We start from the raw sequence: 24,686 nt of genomic DNA on the forward strand, positions 1-24,686 counted from the left end.
GTATCCGCTGTGCAGTTATTACACACGATTTTTGTTTAAGAGGTTCCACCAGAGGGTGGGACAGTAGGAGGTGTTGCAGACACAGGGAAGGAGAGAAGGAAGGGGTGAGCTTGATGAAGTTTCTGATTATCCCACCTCCTCTGGCACAGGGAAGAATTACTGAATGCCATTCGGGTCAGTGCTCTTTATGGAACTACATTTATGAAATACATCTCTTCCCCCTCTTTCTGTCTTTCTTTCTGTCTCTCTCTCTGTATCTCTCCCACTCTCCCTCCCTCTCCTCTAATTGGAGATGCAATAAAGGTGTGTGGGGTCAGTGGTTCTTCAAGGTGAGGCCGCATGTGTCTCTCACTCTAATGTTCTCCTCCAGATACACATGCAAACCAAGGCACAAGTTCCCACTGCTCCGGTCTCACATTTCTGCCTTGCTCACAAAAACCACAGGTCTAAAACTGCACCTCAAATAACTTAACTCGCACCACTCACATATTCTGTGATAACTTTGTTTCAGTAATATATAGCTCTATCAGCCTGTAGCTCCACGCTTCCTGCCTTGCCCTCCTCTCTCAACTCTGCTGCGTGTCCTTGTGCCAGCCTGTTAAGCCAGAGGGCACGCTGTGGGTGAATCAGAGACGGAGCCCTGCCAACACACCAAGTGGGAGAGGCCCCTGCCAAGGGTGCCAAGGCCTCGAGAGAGAGAGAGAGAGAGAGAGAGAGAGAGAGAGAGAGAGAGAGAGAGAGAGGAAAAAAGGGAGGATATGAGGTGAAGAATTTGGAGTGTGAAAATGGAAGTAAACATCAAACATGAAGCAGGTAACTCAAAGCAAGAAAAAACTGATGGAGAGTTTTGATTCGGAGTTTGGAAGAGTCTGAAGCGTGTACATTAGAAGAAGTAAAAGAGAACAACATTTTCTGTCATTTCTCCTCCTGTATCAGGTTTTCTGGCTCTTAGGAGCCAGCGTTGTTGCAGAGCCACAAGTTCATAATCAAGTGTAACCTCTTTGTCTGAAGAACGCAGCAGCCCTGTACCATTTTAGGCCAGTAGGGGTCATTGTAGTTCAACTGACTGAGCAAAGGGAGCCGCTCAGCGAAGGTAGAGGCTGCAGGGACAGACGGCTGCGCTTCACTTGCTCTTGAATCACAACTCTGTCATCTCAGGCTTTATTTTTTTTTACTTATGGAGTTAAAAATCATATCAGCAAACACACTTTTAAACATTCAGTCATCTTAATTTGTTTAGCATTAGTATAATAGCAGGGTACTTTCCATTGCTGGTGGCCTCAGTTAGAAGCCTTGGGTTATTCACTGAAGCAGGCTTGCTAATGGCACAGATTTCATTGGGTCGCCACGTTTCCTTATAATGTTTTACTACAATTACCCATAGTCAGGAGACCCAGGTAAGGTATGCACCTGTGAATTAAAACACACTCTTCTCTGCTTCACCTGTCTGCTGTGACTAATTGATTTAGCACTTGAGTTGGTAATTTAATGTCCAGGACGAAGAGGCCTTTGCAAAGTCGTTGCCTCCAGGTATTGTTTGAGACACCATTGTTTAGGAAATAATTACGCAGTCTGTTCTCTGTTTAAAAGCTTTCTCTTTCACCACGGCTGTTTCAATTCTGAGGAGAGATGAACTCTTTACTTCTCTCTGCATGCCTATTCATGTGTTCTTGCTTTGTACCGTCACACCGCACACATGCCTGTTTGTAAATGTGCTAAAATGGACATTTTTGAGTGCACACTCAAAGACAAATGCATTTGTCTTGGGTATTTTGTAAAAGGGCAACCAAAGTGATGAGAACCTTAAGGTTTTTGAGGTGTCATCAGTGGATAAACTCTACAGAATATTTGTTAAATCTCAGCTCTGTACTCATTTAAATCGCTATTTCTCCACCCTTAATTTGTGTATACAAATTAAGCATGCCAGCAGTGCCATTGACCTCCAGTAGATGAATATTAGATGAAGCAGCAGCCAATATGTGAATAGCTGAGTTCAGGACAGCAACGATTTTAATGGCAGCGAGCAGCCATTAACAGTATATCTGAAAATAGACAGAGGATTTTCCATAGATCATTAATGACGGGAAATCTATCCCTCATTCCTTTCCTCCATCCTTCGATATATATCTCTTTTCTTCTCTCTTTCTATTTTTCCACCTTGACTATATTTCACCCATGTCATTTTTTATTTGTGCACAGTATATTTCAGCTTAATCTCTCTGCTGCTTCCTACACAGCTCCTTCAGGGACAGAGGCCTTTCGGGGCTTCCTATTAAAATGCAGCAGATATTTGAATAGAGCCCACTAATGTCTGTTTAGTATATAATCCACGTCCCCTCCTCCCATATTCCTTGTTATTCTAGTTTAGTGCCGTAATCAAGCAAGGCTTGCCAATAAAGTTTATTGTACGGAGCTAAGTGTCAATATCACACACACACCCAGGGCAGAGAGGTCCCTTTAATTAGAATAGGAGAGAGAGTTTTGTGTGTGTGTGTGTGTGCGCGTGCATATCTGCATGCGTGATTGTGCAAGTGTTTGTATGTGTGCGTTTGGGTTTCTTTGTTGATTTTAACCATCGGAGACTGTAAATGCCATTCAACGTTAACCGCGGGCCTGTTTTTAGTGAAAGTGTCTGTGTGTATGAATAAAAAATGTAATGCTGGGGAAAAAAAAAAAAAGAAATCTGACATCAACATCAAAATTTTCACTGTTTTATGAACAAATCAATTCTAGCTTTACATGACTATTGAGCCTAGATGTTTTGAGTCTGTGTTGAGACTGAACAAACAATAATCCCCACTATATGAAGTATTGATTAGTGCTACTCCCTCTCTGTGTGGCTTTATTAAAGGTACAATTGTAAAGGTCTTTATGATGATGGCATAACCTGATGGGAGAAAACTTTCACTTCCACCACTGTGTACCAGCTCCGGGTGAAAACAGGCACTCACTTTTTATAGATGAGCCACATTGGGAGCATTTATCATCTTTTCCTTGGTCTTCTCCAGAATATTACAATGAAAACGGTTTTCATTTCATTTTCAGCAGCCATTTAATTCAGTGTAATTTTTTTAAAAGCCAGTACAAGAGTGGAAGCCTGTTCTCATTTTTCTTTCTGGCTCTATCTATCGCTCGCCAGTCTTTCCTATTTTCTTATTAGGCCACTTACAAACAGCCTGCTTAATATGTAGAATCAAATTACTGATATGAATTCTTTGATAAAAGACTATTTGAGCAAGGGCAAAATTGAAAACACCTCCTACTCCTAAACACAGAGTCCCGCGGTGGTGAGGGGCGGGCTTGCAGCTTCAATCAAAATAGTAAAACACAAAACCATTTCCCATTACAATGCAAAGAGATTAAAGACAGATTAAACGTACTGTATACGAGCTGGGGCCTGTGCCAACCACCGATAGCTGTGTAGACTGACGGGGAGAGGAGAGGAGAAGATGAGGAGTTGATGAGAGAGAAGAGGAGAGAGAAGGAGTGAAGAAGAGAGGAGAGGAGAGGAAGGAAGGAAGGAAGGAGAGGGGTAGCTGTGCGATGCGGTGAGGGAGAGCAGATGGAGGAGTAATTTGCGTGGGATGTGGGAGATGGGGGAAACATGGCTGTGTGTCAGTGCTGAGCGATGCCTCCCGTTCTGAAAGAAATCAATTTAGGGCAGGACGGGGACGCCGTGCATACAATAATTGAATATTACTGCTTACTATCTCCTTCACATGCAACTACTCTGCTCTGCACTGTGAACCGTATGGAGAAGTGAATCAGGCGGTGGAGCGGGAGATAGGGGTTAGGGCAAAATATTGAAGAGGTTCAAGTACTGTACAGATAATAAGTTGATACTCCAAATAATCTCTTCAAGTTAGTACATGATTGAGAAGAGGAGCTGCATCTGTGTGTGTGTGTGTGTGTGTATGGCTATCATTGTGAATTTTTATCAATTGGACTGAGGACATTTTTACAAAGTGAGGACATTTTAGCCTAGGTTTTAGGGTTACAATTAGGTTTTGGTTAGCGGGGTTAGGGGGCTAGGGAATGCATTGTGTCAATGAGTGTACTCACACTGACTGGCATACAAAAGTGTGTGTGTGTGTGTGTGTGTGTGTATGTGTGTCTCTTTCAGATTTTGTGCTTCCCCGCCCTCTCTCTTCTTTCTCTACGTCCATCAGTCAGTTTTCTCTTGTCTGTCTGTTTTAATTTGGACCCTGAAGTATCAGATTCGTCAGTTTTGTCTGGGCATGGCCTGGCATGATCAATAATCACAACTGTTAATCAATGAGCATTTATATGAGCTTTTACCCTTTGACAAGCAAAGTTAGCCTTGTTTATCGGTTTGCATTAGGCTAAGTAACACAGTCAACTTGTCCTAAGAGCAGAGATGTGTTTGACGAATCAGAAGAAAAGTTTTAGCTTTATCGCATCTCTTAATCTGCAGAAAAAACATCTGTCATCACTTGGTGTCCTGGTGTGGCTGTATGTGCACAGTGAAAAATAAAGTAAAATGCCACAAATTTGTGGCGTTTTCCATAGCAAACACTAGAATGTTTTTTTTTTTTTTTTGTGTGTGTGTGTGTAACTTCATTTTCTGGTTTTAATAATTTGTTTATCTGCATTATAGCCACTGTCTCCTAAATAGCACTGTGTGATATATTGATTTAGTTAAAAGCACTGTAGATGGCATAAATGTGCAGTTCATCCCATTTTTTTCCACTTTTTTTTTTTTTTCTAAAACAACAATGTGCATCCCTGCTTTGATTAAATGGCACAAAGTTTTCTATTACTGCAGCTCACAATTAGTCCTGAATTGATTAAATCAAAGTTAATTCAATCTTTAATTTGACCCCTATTTCCACACGGTTCTTCTGTACAAACGCTCATTAATTTTTTGAAATGATATCAGACTGCTCTGTTATACTATCATTTAATCATCTCTGAACACAATAATCATCCATATATCACAACAGATGATCAGGAAACATTTAATTAGGATAATTACTCATTAATCCACCCAAGGAGCTTTCGGAAGGTGCTTCACAGATTGTTTGCTTTTTGTGTGTGGATTAGTGCCGTGCACATGCTCTCGTCTGCGTGCGGATGCGTGTGTACATATGCACGCGGCCTGATCTCAGTAATATTCGTCACTGTCTGATTTACTGTAGCAAGGTTGCTATTGCGAGCAGGGATCCACTGCATTTGTCTCCATATCTTAATGGTATTTCAACAGCCCCTACATCATCGCCCATTTCTCATTTTAATGACTGGATAAATGACTCTGTGTGTATGTGTGTGTTTATGCACATGCATGTTTTTTCTTCTTTTAGTCGGATCCAAAGATTGGCTACCTGGACTCGCAGTTTGTAAATACAAAATCAACAGTGTTTCCTTCCTTGAGTGGGAGCTCTGATTGATGTGGTAGCGACTGTTGGCTATTGAAGTGACTACTGATGCACTGGCTGATGTGGTTGAAATTGGGTTTCTCTTCCTCACACAGATGACCCCCACCCGCCCTCCTCCTTTCTGACACCAACACACACGCACACACTCAAACGCAGAGATGGTTCCTACAAGATCTGACAATTACAAGAGGGGCTTTTAATCAATCTGGAATGCAGCTCGGAGGGGCAAGTGATGGCAGCGGAGGAGGAAAAGAAGTGATTACTCCCTCTCAATCTTTATCTCTCATTCTCGATCTTTTTCTTTCTCTCCCACCCTCTCTCCGTCTCTGTCGCTTCCTCACTTCTGCTTTTTTACGTGCTCCATCCCTTGTGATTTCAGCCAGACTCTATTTAAACAACCCCTTTTCCTTACTTCCCTCTCTTTCTTCTCCTGTTTTTCTTCCCTCCCTCCTAGTGCTTCATGTTTGACTATTAGCTGACATGCACACAGGGAGCATCGCTCATCTCCCCAATTTCTCCTCCTCTTGCCTCGCTCCCTCTCCTCTCCTCCTCCTTCTTACTTCTTTCTCCTGCTCCATGTATAACTATTAGCAGACATGCTCTCAGGGAGTCTGATGAATATTTTAGCAGCCTCAGGGAGGGGCTCCAACCCTCCTCCTCAGCTTCCAACACAACTAATGGACCAGAGTCAGTGTTTTCCCTCACATAACTTTACATTGCTCTCTAGATTTAGCACTGCACTTGAGCACACTGTGACATTAGAGTTTGAGTTGTTTGGTTTGTCCAGGTTAAATTAGAGTAGGAGCAGTAATAAGGAACAGTGTGATTGCACTGTAACAGGACTGTGCAGTGCATGTACTACATGACAGAACAGTCCTATTAAATATCTTATTGACAAGGATTGCTTTGACACATTTTATACAAAAAGCAATGTTAAAGGTCACACCTAAAATGATTTGCCTACACTTCATCTTCCACCTGTGAGGTTAATTGCATCCCATTGTCTTATCTGCATCAGTTACTGGAACTAAAGATCTGTAGGTGTTATAGGATAACACAGAAAATAAACATAATTTCCAAATTTAGTGTTGGATGGGATCATGTGTGATCAGTTTAATAATTAGTAGATCTTAGTCACCAGTTAATTCTGAGTTTCGTAACACTGTACGCTGAATTTAGACTCCAGGAAAATTAAACAGAAATTTTTCACCACTCTCTGATATTTTACTGCTCAGACAAGTAACTGTTCTAGAAAGGAGAAAAAAAGGAGAAATTTAATTGATATAATGACATACTTTTTTGATCCCCTTGGAGAAATGGTTGTTTGGACAGCTGCAGTAGATGACGGCGTTACACCTCGGCATGTAGCCAGGAGGAACCAGTATTTTGACCGATATAGACGACTCTACCAACCAAGTGAACGGCCGCCCTATTGAAGCAACTTGACGGGTCCATGTGGTGGACACCTTTGTAACACGTCTCTCACGGCACAAATCCTCCCTGAACAGTCCAGCTGCTGGTACACACAAGAAAATGACTCTGGCCTGTGAATTTCTAGTCATCCTCAGAGTCTGTGACATTATTTGACTGTACTGTAACTTGTCTTTCTCACTACTTCACTGCCCTTTCTTCCTTTTACACCTTCCGTGTCTTGTCTCCCTGTGTGGTACAGTACACACTGTGTGTGTCTGTGTGTGTGGGGGGTGCTTTTACAGTGTGTGAGTGTGTCTGTGTGTGTGTGTGCACACTAATCTTTAGATGAGGGGCTGGTGGTTAAATCATGATGCATAGTCCAGGGCTGCTCTGGCCACTGTCATTAATCAGTACAGGGGCGGGGGACGTATCTGCTTTTTATCCATCTCTTAAATCAGTCACTGCAGCTATCGGCAGCCCTCCCTCCTCGCCCCCACCTCCTCCCCTCCTTCTCCTCCCTCCCCCCAGCCCCCTCCCCCACGGGCCGCTGATTGAAGTGGCATTGTTTGGGAGACAAGCGGCGCTCAATCAATAGGCAGTCTCACTAAATTACCGTTTGCATGAAAAATGAAGGGCCGCCCAACCTGACTTCATTCAGCTGGGGATGTGCCGTGCTCTGTGTGTGTGGCGTTGTGTGCAGATTGCTGCTGGAGATAGAAATGTGTGTATGGGACGTACTGTGGGGAAGTGAAGAGTGTGTGTGTGTGTGTGTGTCAGGGGACAGAGAAGACAAAGTGGGCAGGTAATAGAAGCAGGGTGTGCATCTCTCTCTGCTACAGAGTAAAATCTTTTTGAGACCACCTACAGCTGCATAAGGATGCAGGAGAAACAAGAGCTCGGGATTTCCTGGTTATGTATTGATCATGGCTTGTTAAGGACTTCTGCTCTGGACCAGCACAGTGACCCTCACCCTTCCCCTTCACCCTTCAACTTTACCCTTCATCCTCACCCCTGGCTAACCCGCTCTGTCTGCTTCTTTGTTTGTCTTAAACAGCTCTACTGTGCTGCTGCGAGTTTTCAGATTTATCTCCGAGTGTGAGTGCGAACACATGTAGAGATCAGCTGTCAGAAATGGCCTTCAGTGTGTGTTTGTGTGTAGATTTTGATGGCTGAGGTAGGCTGGAGAGAGGTCTCAGCCTCTCTGCCTGTTGTGCTCCTACCTGACCTCTGGCTATTAATCATCTGTAGATCTGTGTTTACCCTCAGTTCAGCTCTCCAGCACACAGGCACCTAGAGGGGCAATTAGAGAGGAACCATTGCCCCAGTGCAGAGGATTGCCCCCTCCTCTAGTTACACATATACACACAATCATACACAGAGTAAGCCTCTGAGAACAAGACCTAGCCTCACCTAGAGAGCCAGCTATAATGTTTTTATTTACTTTAAAAGCATCTTGCTGTTAATACAAGTGGCATATCACAGCACTGCCATTATATTTGTATGGGAGAGAGTTTGCGCATCTCTCTGTTCAAGCATGTGTGTGTGTGTGTGTTTGTGTTTGTGTGTGTGTACATGTGCGTACATGTGCGTACATGTGCGTGTATATCTCCCACCCCCTCAGGGCATACCAAACATGCATTAGTATAAGTTGCGCAGGCTGAGTCTCATCCAGTGTACATATGGTAATGGATGGTGTGTGTGGAACATGTCAGCCACCTCATCATGTAAAAGCCTTCGTGTACAGGAGGGAGCATAGAGGGCTGGCAGGTAGGCATTAGGCAATATAATGGCCTCTATTTTTACACCGTGGAACACATTTGAAGAGGCGACGCTTATGAAGCTTTCAAAAAAGCAGACACACAGGTGGGGGGGGGTGTTATAAGTGGGTAAGTGAGAGAATAAAACTGCTTTTCAAATTGCCTGACTGCTGGACCCGTTTGTCTGTGCCAGTGTGTCTGAGTGCATGCGTGTATTTCGCTCGCGTGTGCTCTCACATATTTGTGTCGTTGGTTTTCCTTTGTTAACGAGCAATAACGAGCGGTTTAGTCATTTTCTTCGAGCCGTCTTGTTTTTATTGCTCACATTGATCAGAGAAGTGGTGTGAGAGGCTCTTTGGTGACCTGCTCTGCCTGAACACGCTACAGCAACATCAGCCTCTGTAATGCCAAATATTAACAAGAATGATAGAATGATAGGTGATATTCTTAATGTCTCAGGCATCACCCGTTCTTCAGAAGCCGGCTCAACTTTTCAGTGTACTTTAGCCATTAGTTTCAGTGCCTACAGCACGTTCTCCCACACTGAGATACCTTCACCATATCTGCAGCTGAAGGGAGTATGCCAAGGTCTTGTGCTGAGTGGATGTAGGCCTGCCCTGGGCCCAGGGAGGTAGTTAATCTGTGTGTATGACATGTGTGAGCTCAGGGTATTGTACTGTATGTTTCCCTCTCACTCAGCTGTACTTAATGTAGCCCATAAAGGCTACACAACAATAAGCTACGCCTGGCACTCAGGCCACCGTTCCGCACTACACTAGCCCGCTGAGCAGGATAAATGACTCCTATAAACCTGTCACACACATACATACACACACGCTGGAGCGTGCACAGACTATAGAAAGTCATCTCCCTGCCTGTGGAGGATCTACAGTGGTTCTCAGTGTGGCTGTGTGAAGTTTGTTTCACTGTGCGGTGGACGGTAATATCCAGAGTGCTGCTCGTAAAAAACTGAGGTAAGAAATATGGATGGAAAATGCTTCTTGTTATCTGGAATCCTCACACTCAAAATATATTAATGGAGGCATAGTATTCATGTGATATTTCCATTATGCATTGGTGCATCAGTCCCAATTGATGCTATCCCTTTCTATTCCTTCACCCCAACCAAGAGTTTAATCAGTGGCTGAAGACAGATCCAGCTCCCCTAATGTCCCGGACCTCCCTCTGCATCTCGCACAAGAAGACTGATCTACATTAAGAGGGGATAAAATAACCCTTCCATGTGATGGCTAGCCACAGTGTCCGTAAATGAATGCCATTTAAAATCCATAAAACTGTTATTCTGCATAATACCTTATGAATATATGTGCGTATGAGAAGTAGTTAAGTGTTGGTGGGTGTTGCGTGGCCAGCGATAGATGGCTATGGGATATGTTTAGGTGTGTGTGCATGTTTGCATCTCACACTGTGTTTGATTACACACCACTATAATGAGTCTCTGAGATTGAGAGGATTTTATCTATCATTTTTACAAAAACAGCCACTAACTGTCCTGACTGAGTGCATTGTAGTGGGAGCAGTGAAAGAGCTATTAGTCTATTTATGGATCCAGCGTGGTGTTTATCAGTCACAGACTGACTGTGGCACAGACAGCATCATCTGGCCCCTCATGTTGCTTTTAATGGTTTTCCTGTTAAAGATGTCAGTGTCATGTTGCTCTTGTTATTTTCACTGTTGTCCTGGCAACCACAGATGAAAATGGTGCACACAGGTTTAGTGGCGCGCAAGTTGATTTTGATAAAAATGTAAATGTGATGTAAATCCTAATATTTATTCTTTCACTTAAAAAGAAGAAAATGAAAAAGGCTAAACACATTATCTCTGTATTTTTATGTCTTGCCTATTTTGGCGCCAGCCGTAGTACTCATAAATAAACCACATAGATAATAGTCGTCGACGAGAAATCCATTTTCATTCTTGATATTTATTCAAGCACTTCTTTCCCATGTTTATACAATCCAGAGTATTAAAAGATTGATTCAATTTTATGTTTTGGAATAAAATGCAAACAAAAACAGATGCTTGTGCCCCCCCTAAACTGAGAAGGTATTGTGATTTATGTAAACCATGGAGCTCTGAGCCCTATTCTGGGCCTGGAGCTTCCCAGAAAGACAGAAAGGGAAGGCAAAGACGGTGAAGGTAGACTGCTGTGCTATACAGCACGAATACTGTGTGGGTGAGAGCACAAGGCTTAAAGATGCTGTCTGTTGGAGGCTTGGTACAGCTGGTATAATATGACCTGATTTTAGTTACTGTAAGGGGTTTATGTACCAACCTACATCTACAGGACAGACTATACATTTCCTGTCAGGTTTTAATATATTGCATTTTATAACCTTGTTACTGTAAACTTTTAATTTGAAAAGAATCAAGTCATTAATTCAGTCAACTGTGCAAAGATAGTGGGAGTCCTATCATGTAGAAATAATAATTTAAATATATTTTCTAAAATTATTTAGTCCCATTGTGATGTATTCTGTTCCTCTTTATATTGCTCAATTTAACTAATACACAGTACTTGTACAACAATGAAAAAAGCAAAAAAAAAAACATGGATGTCTAGAAGTAAAATATCTTGCAAGTAAAAATACTGATATTTGCATATCTGATCATCTCAAACTTTGCCTTTTACTGCACTGATTGGATTTTTTCAGTATCTGCATATTTGGTAAAACACTGATATGGTAACATTTCATATCAGCGTCCTCTGTTATTTATGTTCTGTTATTTTAGGCAGCTGTATTTGTCTTGTCTAACTTGCATGTTTTTGGTGTTCCTCTTCCTAGTCCAGACGTCCATACAAAATTACTTTATTTGCTAAATGACACTAGGGACTGGAGCGGGTTTAGCTTCCTTCTGTCAAACTTATGTACTGCTTTGCAACACAGATTACTCAGTGTTAAACAGATTTTAAAAGGAGTTTGTATTTGTCTTTCAAAAAAGACAAATGCAGTTTTACACTCAGATGGAGTTTCTTTGGCAGATAGTTAAGTTTTATTTTATATAAAATTCAGTTTTAGATTTGTTATTTGTCCTTTACTTTTCTCAATGAGCACCACTTTGAAACATTATACTGCCATATGAAATTCTTTTCCCAGCTCATATTGCATGCGCATAGATACACTTTTTACTGAATGCTAATTAAAGTCGTATGCTCTGTGTCCTGCATTACTGGATGAACATGAAGGCATCCTTACTGAGTATAGGGGGAGGTGAGCTGGAGAAGGTGGGATGGGTTGATTTTATATGCGTGCAGATATGCAGGGAGGAGTGGCAACTAGACAAGGGAGTAGGCAAAGCATCCTTCATGTAATTTAAATGTAATTATGCATTACCCCGTCCTGTTTCTCCATGGCTGACAGTGCTGGGGTGAATAACATGGGCGTGTGCACCCTTCATCTAGTCATGCCCAGAGTACTAGTGTAACTGTCTGGACCTGCTAGACTCTGCGTTGGCTCCAGTCACCTGCTCGTCTTATTATTAGACATTATTCTACTGGCAGAGCAGAAAGGAAGAGAGGAGGGGAACTTTAATAGCACACCTGAATGGAGGGTGTCATATAATCAATGCATACAGCCCTGCATTACAGGCTGCCACAGCGACTCCATCACAGACCAGCAGAGAGGAGGAGGGAGAATGGAATATTAACTCCTGTGAAAGGAGGGATGGGTATCAGCGGCCTGAAATTAAATGGCTTGCTCTAAAGGAGATGAGGCCAGAAATGAGGCACCCGTTTGAGTTGAAGTTCAGTGTACGTGTTTTGCACAATATTTGCCTCTCCGTTCCAAATCTGTGCCCTCTGGTCTGCTCTTGTTTCACCGTCTTTCTCTTCCTCCTATCACCTGTTTTCTACCTGCTCTATGATGCATTATGACTTTTCTGTTTCCACACATCCAACGTCTACTTAGAACTTCCTCAAACAGAAGTTCTCTTAAGAAGTTTTCTGTGTTTTTATGCCTGTGTGTGTATTCAACTGCTGTCGTCAGCAGACTGTAATCCCTCTGAGCCCTCCCTGTGTGAGTGTATGTTTGTGTTAGTCCATTTTTTCCCAGTATGGAAAATGCTGGACTGCATGTTTATGTGTGTGTGTATGAGAGATGTTCAGCGGAATGTCCTTTGATACAGAGAGAGTTTTAGAAATGCAATTTCCTCCCTTTCTGTATATGCGCGTATTCATGTTGGGTTTATTAGAATATGAAAGTGTTGCGCCGCAGTGCCAGGGTTAGCCTCTCCTTCGTCCGTTGCCGCTCCCTCACTCTCCCCTTTCGTTCGTTCTCTGGCCTCTGCGGTCTCTCTGGCTGGCTCATGCATTAGAGATGAGGGGCTGGAGAGAAGAGGGAGACCAGCAGCTTACACCAGGAAACTCGCCATTATAAACAGGATCAACATGCCTCGAATATCAGACACTTTCAAGTCTGTGTGTCTGTGTGTGTGTGTGTGTGTGGGTAGGTGGGAGGGGATGTAGTAGTTAGGAATAGATGAGTGTGTGTTTTTAAGTTTTCTGTGCTTTTTCTTAATGTTGTCTTTTTTTTAATTCTGGATTTGAACTTCTCAGCACTCTCACCACGCGGCTCAAAGAATGACATAGACAACACAAACCAAATGTAGTCGTCATCATCGTCACTGTCACAATGAAAGTGAAGAGGTGAGGAGCTGTTGTTGTGTAAAGAGAAGATGCTTCTCTGTTTAATAAAGCACTACACTGTCAAGTTTCAACTGTGTGTGATGTGTGTGTATCTAAATGACAACTTTGTCTTCTTCCCGATGCCTGTTTTTCTTTTTACTCACTCCCCCTCTGCAACTTTTATGTGCTCTCTCTGTTCATTGAGCTAATAATTGTCAGGCGATGAGTTGAGTCTCTGTTCTCGGTAGGTGTACCAGACAGAGGGGGTGCTTGTTCAGGGCCTTCCCCTGGAGAGGAGAGGGGAGAGTAGGCACAAAAAGGTGAGCTCACTCCTGGGGCCAGGTCTCTGTTCTCCCATCATCAGGTTGGGATGAGGTCAGCTCTGGAGTGATGTGCACTTTGGCACAGCCTGGATTTGTAAGAGTGTGGAAGTGGAGTCTTGCCATTTTTTCTTTCTAGTTTATGATGTTTATGATGATTGACTGTGTCTGTTTATCCAAAAAACATTTTTATTACTGAATCTTACTATGTTATTACTATAAAGAATTGGTATGGTAAGTGTGCCAAACTCATTCAACAGGATGCGAATGAAGGCCCATCAGTACATCCTTCTAATGATCAGCATTTGCAATATAAAGTAAAGCATGATCAATTTCTGGTCCTTTGCTTATTGTAACTCATCTATCTTTAGATAGGAGCTCTCTAAAAACATTCCATTATGCATACTTAAAGCACTGAAACATTTTCTTAATGCACAGTATTGTGACCAAAGATGAGCCGCACAGATAAATAGCAGCCTTCAGTTTCGATAAAATAGCCACGCTGAAACTGAAACGAGTGAAACAAGCACAGCATCGAGGTAAAAAAAAAAAAGGGCTTTGAGAAGAATACTGCTTGTTTTGGGTATTCATTCTGTTCATATTTAGGATGAAGACATAAATCCAATTATGCAAAACACTTTTGTGATACAAATGTTCCACACTGTTACTGTAAAAAACACTGTTGTACGTTATTGTATGTGCAACTGTGTTATCGAGAAAAATGCATGCATGGAAAAAGGAAAGCAAACGGATGGTAACACTGAAGCATATGCAAAATTATTTTGTGCCCTTTATTTTCTATGCTACAGATCTTAGCATTTGTCAATTTTATATACAGTATATTTTTACTTCTACTGTACCTTTAGATTCTCTTAGAACTTTAGTTTTGTCTAATCACTGACCTCTCACAGTCAGAATGGGGTGGTCCTTCCACTGCCCCCACTCCACTGGCCAGGGGCTAATGTTCACAAGGCCCCCATACAGACAGGGGCACTCCTCTAGCCTCTGACCCAAAACTCCCCCCTCCCTCATCTGGGTCAGTCTGCAGAGGACAGGGCCTGGTAGAAGATTAATGGAAGTCTCTGCAGGAGCAGGTGTGTGTGTGTGTGTGTGTGTGTGTGTGTGTGTGTGTGTGTGTGTGTGTGTGTGTGTGTGTGTGTGTGTGTGTGTGTGTGTGTGTGTGTGTGTGTGTGTGTGTGTGTGTTTATACCCGAACGAGCAAGAGAGAGGAAAATATACTCAGGCCAACGTGTGTGACAGAGAGATTATTTACTGAAATTGAAACAGAAGTTATTTATTTTTAATAACATACATTATAGATTAATACAAAATGAGACAAATCTAAATCAACAATGGTTACAAGTTCATTTTTGAGACATTTTTTTAGATATTTGTCCATTTGTGATGAGATGTTTCAGTCAGTTTATCTATGTATTTTCTACTATACTATAATATAACACTTTCATAGGTGATTATGCAGCCCCATGTTGCACAAACCACCGTACTGTCTTGTCTCATACTCTCTCACTTCGTCTCTCTCTCTCTCTCTCTCTCTCTCCTCCTGTGTGTGAAGAGTGCTGTTTCAGCAAGGTCTTCTGTTCATTCTCAAGGTGTCCTCCGTGCCGGCTCTTTTCTGAAGGCCCTTTTAATGGATTGGCCTGATATACCTTCCAAATGGAGCACTTTGAGCGTTAATTCGCTTTCTGATAAAGATCCCCCCTTTTTACCTTCCTTTTCTATAAGTCTTCTCCCCGATACGAAGTACACAAGGAAGGGCAGATGAGCACAAAATCCTCTCTCTGTGTCAGGCCAGGTGGGAAAATGGACTAGGGTGAAAAAGAATCAATTGGATCCCCATTCATGTGTTAGTGGTGTGGAATGAGGAGAGTGTATTGTGGAGAATGGCTGGAGGTTGTCTCTCCACCCCCCCCTTGCTGCCTCCACAGACTGGCCCAGTGTCTGGGGGGGAAATTGGAGCCTTTCTGTCGGCTTTGTGGCGACAGCAAGGGTTATCGCTGGGATCTGGCCATTGGCAGGTATAGCTGTCAAAGCTGTCACTACCTCTGAACTCAGGAGCATGTCTGCACATATACAGTATGTTCACACACAGCCAGGCACACAGGAGTATTCCTAGACCCTGCAAATCCACATGCACAAACAAACGAAAACATGCACACACAGACATGCAAACAGCATCTAAATTATGGAAGTATGCTATATAAGATAAGCGGTACATTTTTGGACAACCTATTACCGTTCCAAAGCTCATTCAATCTGTTAACCCCCAGAGTGCTGGAGTCCCACGCTGCATTTTGGCTGTTCCTGAAGGAGCACAATGGAGGTGGTTTGACCTGTTTGCCCACTCAAGTGTGACATTATTGTGCTGTATTTGCAGCCAGACTTGAAAACTTCTTTTGCTCTAACTACAAATTAAACATCATGTCTCTACACAAGTGCTTACATGGTCAGATTCTTATGAATAACTTCCCACCCGCCTTCATTACTCGTCTCTGCAGGAAAGTACTCTATGTCTACTGGCCCTATGATGCAATGTGGTGAGCTAGAAGCCTCTGACTCTTCAAACAGTTTCTCTTGCGCTCAATTATTTATTTATTTTTTTTCCTGTCATCAACTGAGTGGGAGCAGCGCTCTGAGCAGTTTGTGTTTCTTTGTTAATCACTGGAAATAGAAGGTCGAAGTAAAGCCCCTTTTCTTGTCGCCTTGGTGGGTAGTTTATTTGTTTGATCGGTGTGCTGTATTGTGTTTGCAGACGGTGTGTGCATTTGCGTGTGTGAGACTGAGAGACTGAGCTGAGACCGCTTCCCCACCCAGAGAGAAAGGGATAGGGAGAGAGCAAACTCATGTTTACAGTGGTGTCCCAGTGGATGAGGGCTCCCTGTGGTTCATCCCAATTATGAGCCGAGAAATTAAAGCAGCCCGAAACATATGCACATCTGGGCTGTGGAGAAGAAGAGGAAGAGAGAGAGCAGAAAGAGTGGAGGGAAAGGGGAAAAAGTGCAGAGCACAGTACCCAGTGGGCTCTCACTTGGACCATTTGGCAAACACACTAATTAATACATGAGCGTACACACAAACACACACACTTTGTGACACTGTCACATTTTTCGGTGGGTTGATTTAATTCAAATAACTAATTTTCCATTTGTTTCATTGTTAAATTATATACTTTGACTTCATCATTATCATGTTTGTTCTGTGTCAAACACACCAGCATGAGTCTCATTTGTTAAAGAGTTGATTCTGTCTTCTCTCCGCTCCTTCCCCTCCCTCTCCTCCTCCCTCTGCATGGCCTGGTCCTCCCCTATCTCCCCTCAGTGAGACAGTGAAAGACAGAGACAGAGAGCTAATCCAGCAGTGTGTTTGATGCATTTTTAAACAGCTCTGGACTTTTTCAAGTTTCTAGCCAACAGAAGATCTCATCTGCTATAATTTAATCAGCGGGTGGAATCACACTGCATATTTAAGCAACATTAAATATCTCCCCTTCTCCCTTTCCAGCCACTTAACTGAGAACAGAAAAAAAGGATTTTATTTTATTTCCCCTGTATTTCCCCCCATTTACACTCTTTCATCTGGCACTTAAAAGAGTCAGTGATTTGTCAAGTAATTACCATCTCTTTTTGGAAAGAGAGAATGTTCAAGTGCTGCTGGGAGAGTTGTGGTTGTTCTGGCACACGGGGTGGAAAAGGTGTAGAAGGACTTTAAAAGCACTGCGTGTGCACAGAGGTCAGAAAGCTGCTTTTACACACTAAACCTAACCTGTTCAAAGAATGGCACAGTTAAATCAGAACGTGAATTAGTTTTTGTTTTTTTTAGTGATCTATGTATGCAATTGCAGTCGTTATCTGATTATTTGCACAGTTCATTGTGAGTCTTTTAGGGTGTTCTCATATTTGTTTGTGCATGCTTGTGTTAGCCTTTGTTGGGGAGACTTTACTATTTTGCCTATCACTGCTTTTTTTTTTCTGTAACATAACTGTAGAAAAATGAATATTTATCAGCAGTTCAGGGCAGTGGGATATGGAGAGTGGCGAGTAGGCTGTCTGTGTGGATGAGGGAAAGACCAGGGGAATTGATTTTTGACCAAATGTGTTTTGGATTTAATTCAGCTGCTGCGTTTTTCTCCGCTGCTATATTTGCATAGAAATCATTTGAGGTGAGTGAATTTTAGAGGACAGCCAAGTTGCAACAAGATACAGTCCTTCTTTGTGCTTCTAGTATTGAGCGTGTAGGTTTGTGTATGTACGTACACTGCACATGCAAAAAAAAGTCACACACTCTAATATTTTGTTGGACCACTGTAAGCTTTGATTACACATTCGCCATAGCATCATTTCAATAAGCTTCTGCAATGTCAACATTAATTCCGGTCCCGAGTTGCATTAATTTTCCTGCAAAGATCTTGTATTGATGATGGGAGAGTCGGACCACTGCACAAAGTCTACTACAGCACATCCCAAATATTCTCAATAGGGGTTAAGGTCTGGAGGTCAATCCATGTTTGAAAATGATGTGTCATGCTCCCTGAACGACTCTTTCACAATTTGAGTTCGATGAATCCTGGCATTGTCATCTTGGAATATGTCTGTGCCATCAGGGAAGAAAAAAATCCATTGATGGAATAACCTGGTCATTCAGTATATTCAGGAAGTCAGCTGACCTCATTCTTTGGTCAGCAGCAACCCCAGATCATAGCACTGCCCCCACAGGCTTGTACAGTAGGCACTAGACATGATGGGTGCATCACTTCACCTGCCTCTCTTCTTACCCTGATGCTCCCATCACTCTGGAACAGGGTAAATCTGGACTCATCAGACCGCATGACCTTCTTCCATTGAACTGTTCTTAACCCAGTTTTAGTAGTTTCATCAATCTCCTTAGATGTTTTCTTTGCTTGATTCATGCCAATAATTTGACCCTTCTGAAACAGATGAACACCTTTTCCACGACCACAGGATATGTCTTCAGACATGGTTTAAGGAATGAGAAGTTACTCACTGCATCAGTTAGGGTTAAATAACTTGTTACCAGCTGAAACATAATCATTCATGCAGTAATTGTCCAGTGGGAGGCTCTTACCTATTTGCTTAGTTAAAATCAGATGACTTTCTTTTTGGACGGGCAGTGTATATGCATGTGTCTTTTTTTTTGTTTTGCATAAATGTGCACTGTGTGTGTTTCCTGTGCGCTCTGACCTGTGCTGCTTGGTGTCTGATGCCCAATTGAAGCCAGCATTGTGTAATCAACAGCTCTGACTCTCTCTCCCACAAACACACACACATCAGATCCACACTGCTCCTTTTTTACACTCGGCTCTGAAGGGAAGCATTCTGATGACAGTCAATATCCCAGACAGCATAGCTCTGTCAATATTTAGACAGTACTATAGTGTAGTAAAATGAACCAATAGACAACGGATGAGGCTCCTCACTGGATTAATGATGCCTGACTGACTGATTGGCTGCTGCAGATGCTACTGGAGATGAAGATGTTATTTACTCCTCTCTCTCTCTCTCTCTCTGTTTCTCTCCACTCTCTCTCACCTACCTTCATTTGGAAGCAGCTCTTGTGTAGTTTTGCAGTGATCGATAAGTCTTTGTTCAGTTAAAGAGGAATCTGATTCCAATAGAATAATGCTGGTCTTTGTTCATGTCGCATTTGTGCGTCTCTCGACACCGTCTCGGCTTCACAGAGCTGTTTGTACTGTAATACGGTGTACAGGGTTGTAGTTGTGGTGGTTTGGACCAGGGATGGATGTGAGAGAAAAAATCTGGTATTGATCCCAAAAAGTGTTTTCAACTGAAATCAGAAGCAATACAGTCAATGCCTCAAAGACCCAAATAATAATTTAGATTTTCTTCCTGACAAGCCTCCTTCACCTCAGAGCCACTCTTTGGTTTGTGTCTCCCTTTTTGCTCTGGTGACGCAATGTCGGCCCTTGTGTGACTTCTTCCAAATGGGCATTTGAATCATCATGCTGCCATTGACTGTAATGGAATGTGACGATTAGCGCTCTCGTCGCAAGGCTAATGGGCCTGGCTTCCCTGTTGGGGCCTGTGGGAGGTGCATTGTGGGATAGCCTAAAGGATATCTGCTGCACAGTGGAGGGGTGTGAAGATGGGGTTAAGCGGCTCTCGTCTCATTTTTAGCATCTCCTGTCTTTTTTCCCTCATTTCTCATAGAAGAGCACAGACTGTTAGAGAACAAAAAAACCCCTCTGTTTCTAAATGTCAACTCCTTCTGGTAGCCTGTTAGACAGGTGGGTAGGAGTAAAATACAGCCCTGAGGGGGACTTGTAAGCACAGCTCTTCACAGGTAAAAACAAAAAAAAATGTCCAGGACAGAAGCAGCGTCTCCATCTGTACACAGAGACATCAGAGGAGGGGGGGAGAAGGTTAAAGGGATCAGGAGTGAGACTGTGTCAAATGTAATATCTTGGTAAACGCCTAATACTTGCACTTATGATGCTGTTGTGCTGTTGGACGCGACCTATTTAATTTTTCCTCCTGAGAATTCCCCCCATTAGCACTGGCGCTTCACAGCAAGAAGGACCTAGGTGGAAATCCACTGACTGGCCAGGTGCCTTCCTGTGTGGAGTCTGCATGTTCGTCCAGTGTCTGCGTGTCCTTTCTCCGGGTACTTCCAGCTTCCTCCCACTGTCCAAACACGTGCAGTTAGGTTAATTGGTGACTATTAATTGCCCATATGTGTGCATCTGAGTGTGAATAGCTTGGATTGGCTTCACTACCCCCGTGACCCCCGACAGGAAAAGCAGATGAGATAATAGATGGATGTGTAGACATCCTCACGTTTACTTCCAAAACAAATAGGAGTAAAACCAGCTGTAATGTAGCTGGTTTGTGTGTATCTCCCAGTCTACCCACACTGATCCAGTTTTTGGATCGTCACCGTGGTTGGCTTCAGTGCCTCTTGACACTGGTGGCTCCAGCTCCATCACTATCTCCAAGCGCTATATACCAGCTTCACTGGAACAGATTAAATGAACACAATGATTCTTTAATCAGATAACCCACGCTCCGAATAGATTAACCTTCCTAACGCAGGTCCTCTTCCCTCTCTCTTCATCTCCTTTCTTCCTTTCTCCTCAATCAGAGAGAGAGTGGAGGTCCACAAACTTTAATCTTCATTACCTGCTTTGATTTCTCTGCTAAAGGAAGAAATGCATAATTTACATCCTTTGAAGTAGCTCCACTATTACTGACAACATGTTACCTTTAATCTTAAGAGCCCTGGAACATTAAATATTTAGTCATTTACCGAACAAAGGAGGAACAAGGCGATGCCTTCCTACCTCTTTGACTTTCACTGTCATGTGCACTCAATGTCCCCGGTAAGAAGCAATTAATTTTGGGGGGAGAAACAGCTTTTACTGAAGTGCAGGTAACTTTAAGTTGTTTTCACACTTTTACCTTGTTATTTAATCCTGCTGAAAAGAGACAGCTTTAAAGTAAAGTGCTACCGTTAGCAGAACTGGGTATGGGTGACCGGAAGGCTAACAAGTTAGTGCCAGTCTGCGTCTCTGTCTGACTTATTTGTCACTTTAGGCCCTTCCTGTTCATTCTTGTCTGTTCCTCCAGCAGAAGTGGATATAGTGGTAATACCTCTGATCCTTGATGATAATTTCTTTTTCATCGTGAGACTACACTAAATCCACAATGCTGTGACGCCTGCGTTGTGTGTAAATGTGTGTTGTACTGTTGTCTGAGCTCCTCACCAGGCGTCTACATGACTTGTATGTTTGTGCAAAAATGCCCACACACATGTTGTTATGCGTGCCCTACTTGGGTCTCTTCCAGGAGGAGTACTCCTGCCTCTCTGTGCTTTGCCTGAGCGAGCATGAGTGAGAGTGAGCTGAAAGCCTTGTTGACTCAATGGCGTCATTGTTTCAGGGATGATCCTTTAACACTGAATTGTAGAATAGCTTTTTTTTTGCCCTTTCGGTGCATACAAGGAGTCACAGTCTATGTCCTCTTGTGTGATTTTAGTGTTACATCATTAGTGACAAAGAAAGGAACATGAACTTTCCAACAAACACTTGTATTTATGTATTTTTTTTTTTTACCTCTAGTCAGTGGTCGATGCTTTGATGGCCTTTCTCATCTTTCAACTGTGAAATGGAGCGACTGCGCTGGCAGTTTGTTTTCCAATTCCTTGTTGGGCTCTCTAAAGGAAAATTAGACAATTATCCAGACTCATAATGTTGTTCCACCCTCCAACTCCCCCCCCCCTTCTTTCTTTCCTCATCTCCTCCCCCCTCTCCACCGTATATGATTAATTACTCTGTGAACATCATATGCCGGTTGAACAGAAACATAAGTGTGGAACTACGTAATTGTGTGTCTCTGTTAATGAGTGTTGATACATGCACGCAGCAGTTGCTCAGTTCTTCTCTGTTGTCTTTCTCCCTGAAAATGTATACACAAAGTGTGTGTAATCTTGTACACACACACAAACACACACAGGCAGAGGGTATAGATTACCATAGTAATACCTGCTGAGTAGCTTAGGTCTAGTGACTGATGGTCTTATGCAGCACCTCTGCCACTTGGTCAGTGAAATTAATATCCACTCGAGTCTAAGCCGGGCTCCACGCCTGAAGTTGCTGGTATTGGGAGCTGTAGCCCTAGGCTAAGCTCTACCTAACTTCCCCTCTGAGCTCTAAGCTCCAGCAGGCACTGGAGACACTGCTGCGACTAAAGTCATTAAGATATAGGCCTACCTCTTTCTCTCACCATCTTTTCTTCTTTGTTTCCCTCCCTCTTTCGTTTCTTCAAACATCTCCATGAGCGCCTGCAGGAATAGAAATGCTCTATTGATCAGAATAAATAGTGGAATAATCTTTAGTAATCAGCCAGAGCCCCAGCTTTATTAACAATTGATGTGGTTGGAGTGGAGATCAAGAGAAGCACAACTCAGATGGGCTGCTGTGTTTATGTGTGTATGTTAGTTTGAACAAGACAGAGCAAGGTTCGTGTGTCTCTTCTTTTGTGTGCGCACAGATGTGTGTCAGTGTTTGTGTCTTGACAATTCAGTCAACCAGTTCATCTCCATCTATAGGGCCCTGGCTCTGGGCACCATAAATTATTTAACATTTTCTCTGACATGCACATTGTATCTTCTAAAAAATATTGAATGCACATAAATACTCATATGGAATATAGTCTGAAGTATACATGCACACTTATGAAGGCATCAATATTGATAAGAATCTCACAACTAACAAAAATGCACAAATAAGGCTGCACACATGTATCGGAGAGGCTCGACAGCCTCAGCATTGTACTTGAATTTGATATAGCACTGACACATTTTTCAGTATGAAGCCCTTTGTCTTTTTTTGCTCATCGCACATCATAGTCTGTCTCATTGTTAAGTGTGTGTGTGTGTTTGTGTGTGTTTGTGTGCGGGCCCGTATGCAGCCACCCCTGGGCAGGGCATTTTTCTCCTTTCAATACGACATTGATTTCCTGTATGACTTCATCAGACTAATACCCGCTTTGCCTTCTTCTACACACACACACACACACATACACACACACACCCATGGACACACAGAGATGCCCATAATGCCAGTGTTTCCTCCCAGCAATCAGTCAAGGCAGCTTGTCTTTGGATCAATGGCCTCTATGAGACGACTTCAACACTGGAAATGGAAAATGGACCATTGAGAAAAGCTGAGCATATAACATAATGAGTAGTTAGGCTGTCACTCTGGAGAGAGCACCATGAAGAACACTTGACACATCTGGATTTCTGCTTGCGTTATGTGAATTCTCATGAGACATTATTTGTGTTGCTTTGCCCTGTTTGTAATCTCTTTGCATGATATGAAAAAAGCCCACATATCTCAGAAGATATTTCACTGCAGGATCACTTAACAAGACAGATTCCCCCTAAAATAACGTACGACAACACAGAGCAATAAAGCATTGAAGGAGGTCAGGGGAAAAAAAACTCCCTATAAACCTTAGTTGTGTGTCTACAAAGCCAATACCAAACTGCTGGTCACCAGATCAAGGCTTAAAAGAGCTGGATAGTCTGTTTATTAACGCTGCAGTCAGAAAACTGTATGGAATGTGAGCAGACAGCCTGTAACACTTCCCACTTTGATAGTATAGCTGTGTAATACACTCCGTGATCCCTATCAGCAGTACATGAAGTGTCAGAAAAGAAAAGGGGGGAGATTGGCCATAGAGAGAAAGCTAGTTATCCTTGTGCTAACATGCAGATTAGAGCCCTGCTGTGTTCACTACATGTAATTGAAGTGAGGCGCTTATCTGTGGAGTCAATGGAGGATATAACTTCCCCAACGTTGCAGGATGTTATGAATAGAACGAATATCTTCAAAATGTAGTTAAAAAACGCACAGGGACACACATGCAGGTGCGCGCAGGAATGTGTGTGTGTGTGTGTGTGTGTGTGTGTAGAGTACAGGTTAGGTCATGTTACAGCATATGTGTGTCTGTCTGTATACCTAGGGATGCACTCACATTATCTGACAGTGATATAAGGATGAGTGTTAGCTGGGAGAACTCAGCAGTGTCAGGTGTCAAGAGTTATGAAAAAGCGGGATCCCTGGTATTTTTGGCTCCCCCAGGCTCCAAGTGACAGGACACGATGTCATGATGTTATCACCATGTTTGTTTCATGCCTTCACCTTATTGTAGCAGAGAACACTTGTAGGATCAGACACAAAAGCCCCTTCAGGAATAACCCTCATTTCTCTGCCTCTCTGATCCCTGTTTGTACACACTTCTAAGATGGGTTTTCTCTCACAGTCAAAGACACTCGGTCTCCCTCTTTATATCTGCCTTTCTTTTGCACTATGTCTCATTGGCAGCAGTCCCTCCCAACTCGCAAACAAGACTAAACTGTATGGTTGGGTATCTCCTCTTTTCGAATTCGTCACCTGTCTAGCTACAAACTAAAAGTAGTAAATTATTTTGTCCATTATTAATCTTGGTCATGATAATATTTTATTCAGTTTTTCTGTGGGGCAGGAAGCACAATCCTTCTTGAAACGTTTAAAAAGTAGTTTTTTTGTAAATAACCATTCATCATTTTAATACATTGCACTAGAATCACATTAGATGAATACATTTAAATCTTAATT

At 42.7% G+C, this 24,686-nt stretch overlaps 1 protein-coding gene across 3 annotated transcripts in view; it reads left to right on the forward strand.

Moving 5' to 3' along the window:
- Positions 1-24,686, forward strand: part of wwox (WW domain containing oxidoreductase) — a 117,841-nt gene that overhangs the window by 49,398 nt on the left and 43,757 nt on the right. Inside the window, exon 9 of one of the 3 annotated variants that reach the window (XM_026365628.1) lies at positions 5,492-5,666. The exons of the other annotated variants lie outside the window; for them this stretch is intronic. Coding sequence (XP_026221413.1) covers positions 5,492-5,521 — 30 coding nt within the window. The 3' untranslated portion in view covers positions 5,522-5,666. Of the gene's footprint in view, positions 1-5,491; positions 5,667-24,686 lie in introns of those variants that run through there. 3 annotated transcript variants of the gene reach the window in all.

This window comes from Anabas testudineus, chromosome 6, assembly GCF_900324465.2.
Source record: "Anabas testudineus chromosome 6, fAnaTes1.2, whole genome shotgun sequence".
Taxonomy (NCBI): domain Eukaryota; kingdom Metazoa; phylum Chordata; class Actinopteri; order Anabantiformes; family Anabantidae; genus Anabas; species Anabas testudineus.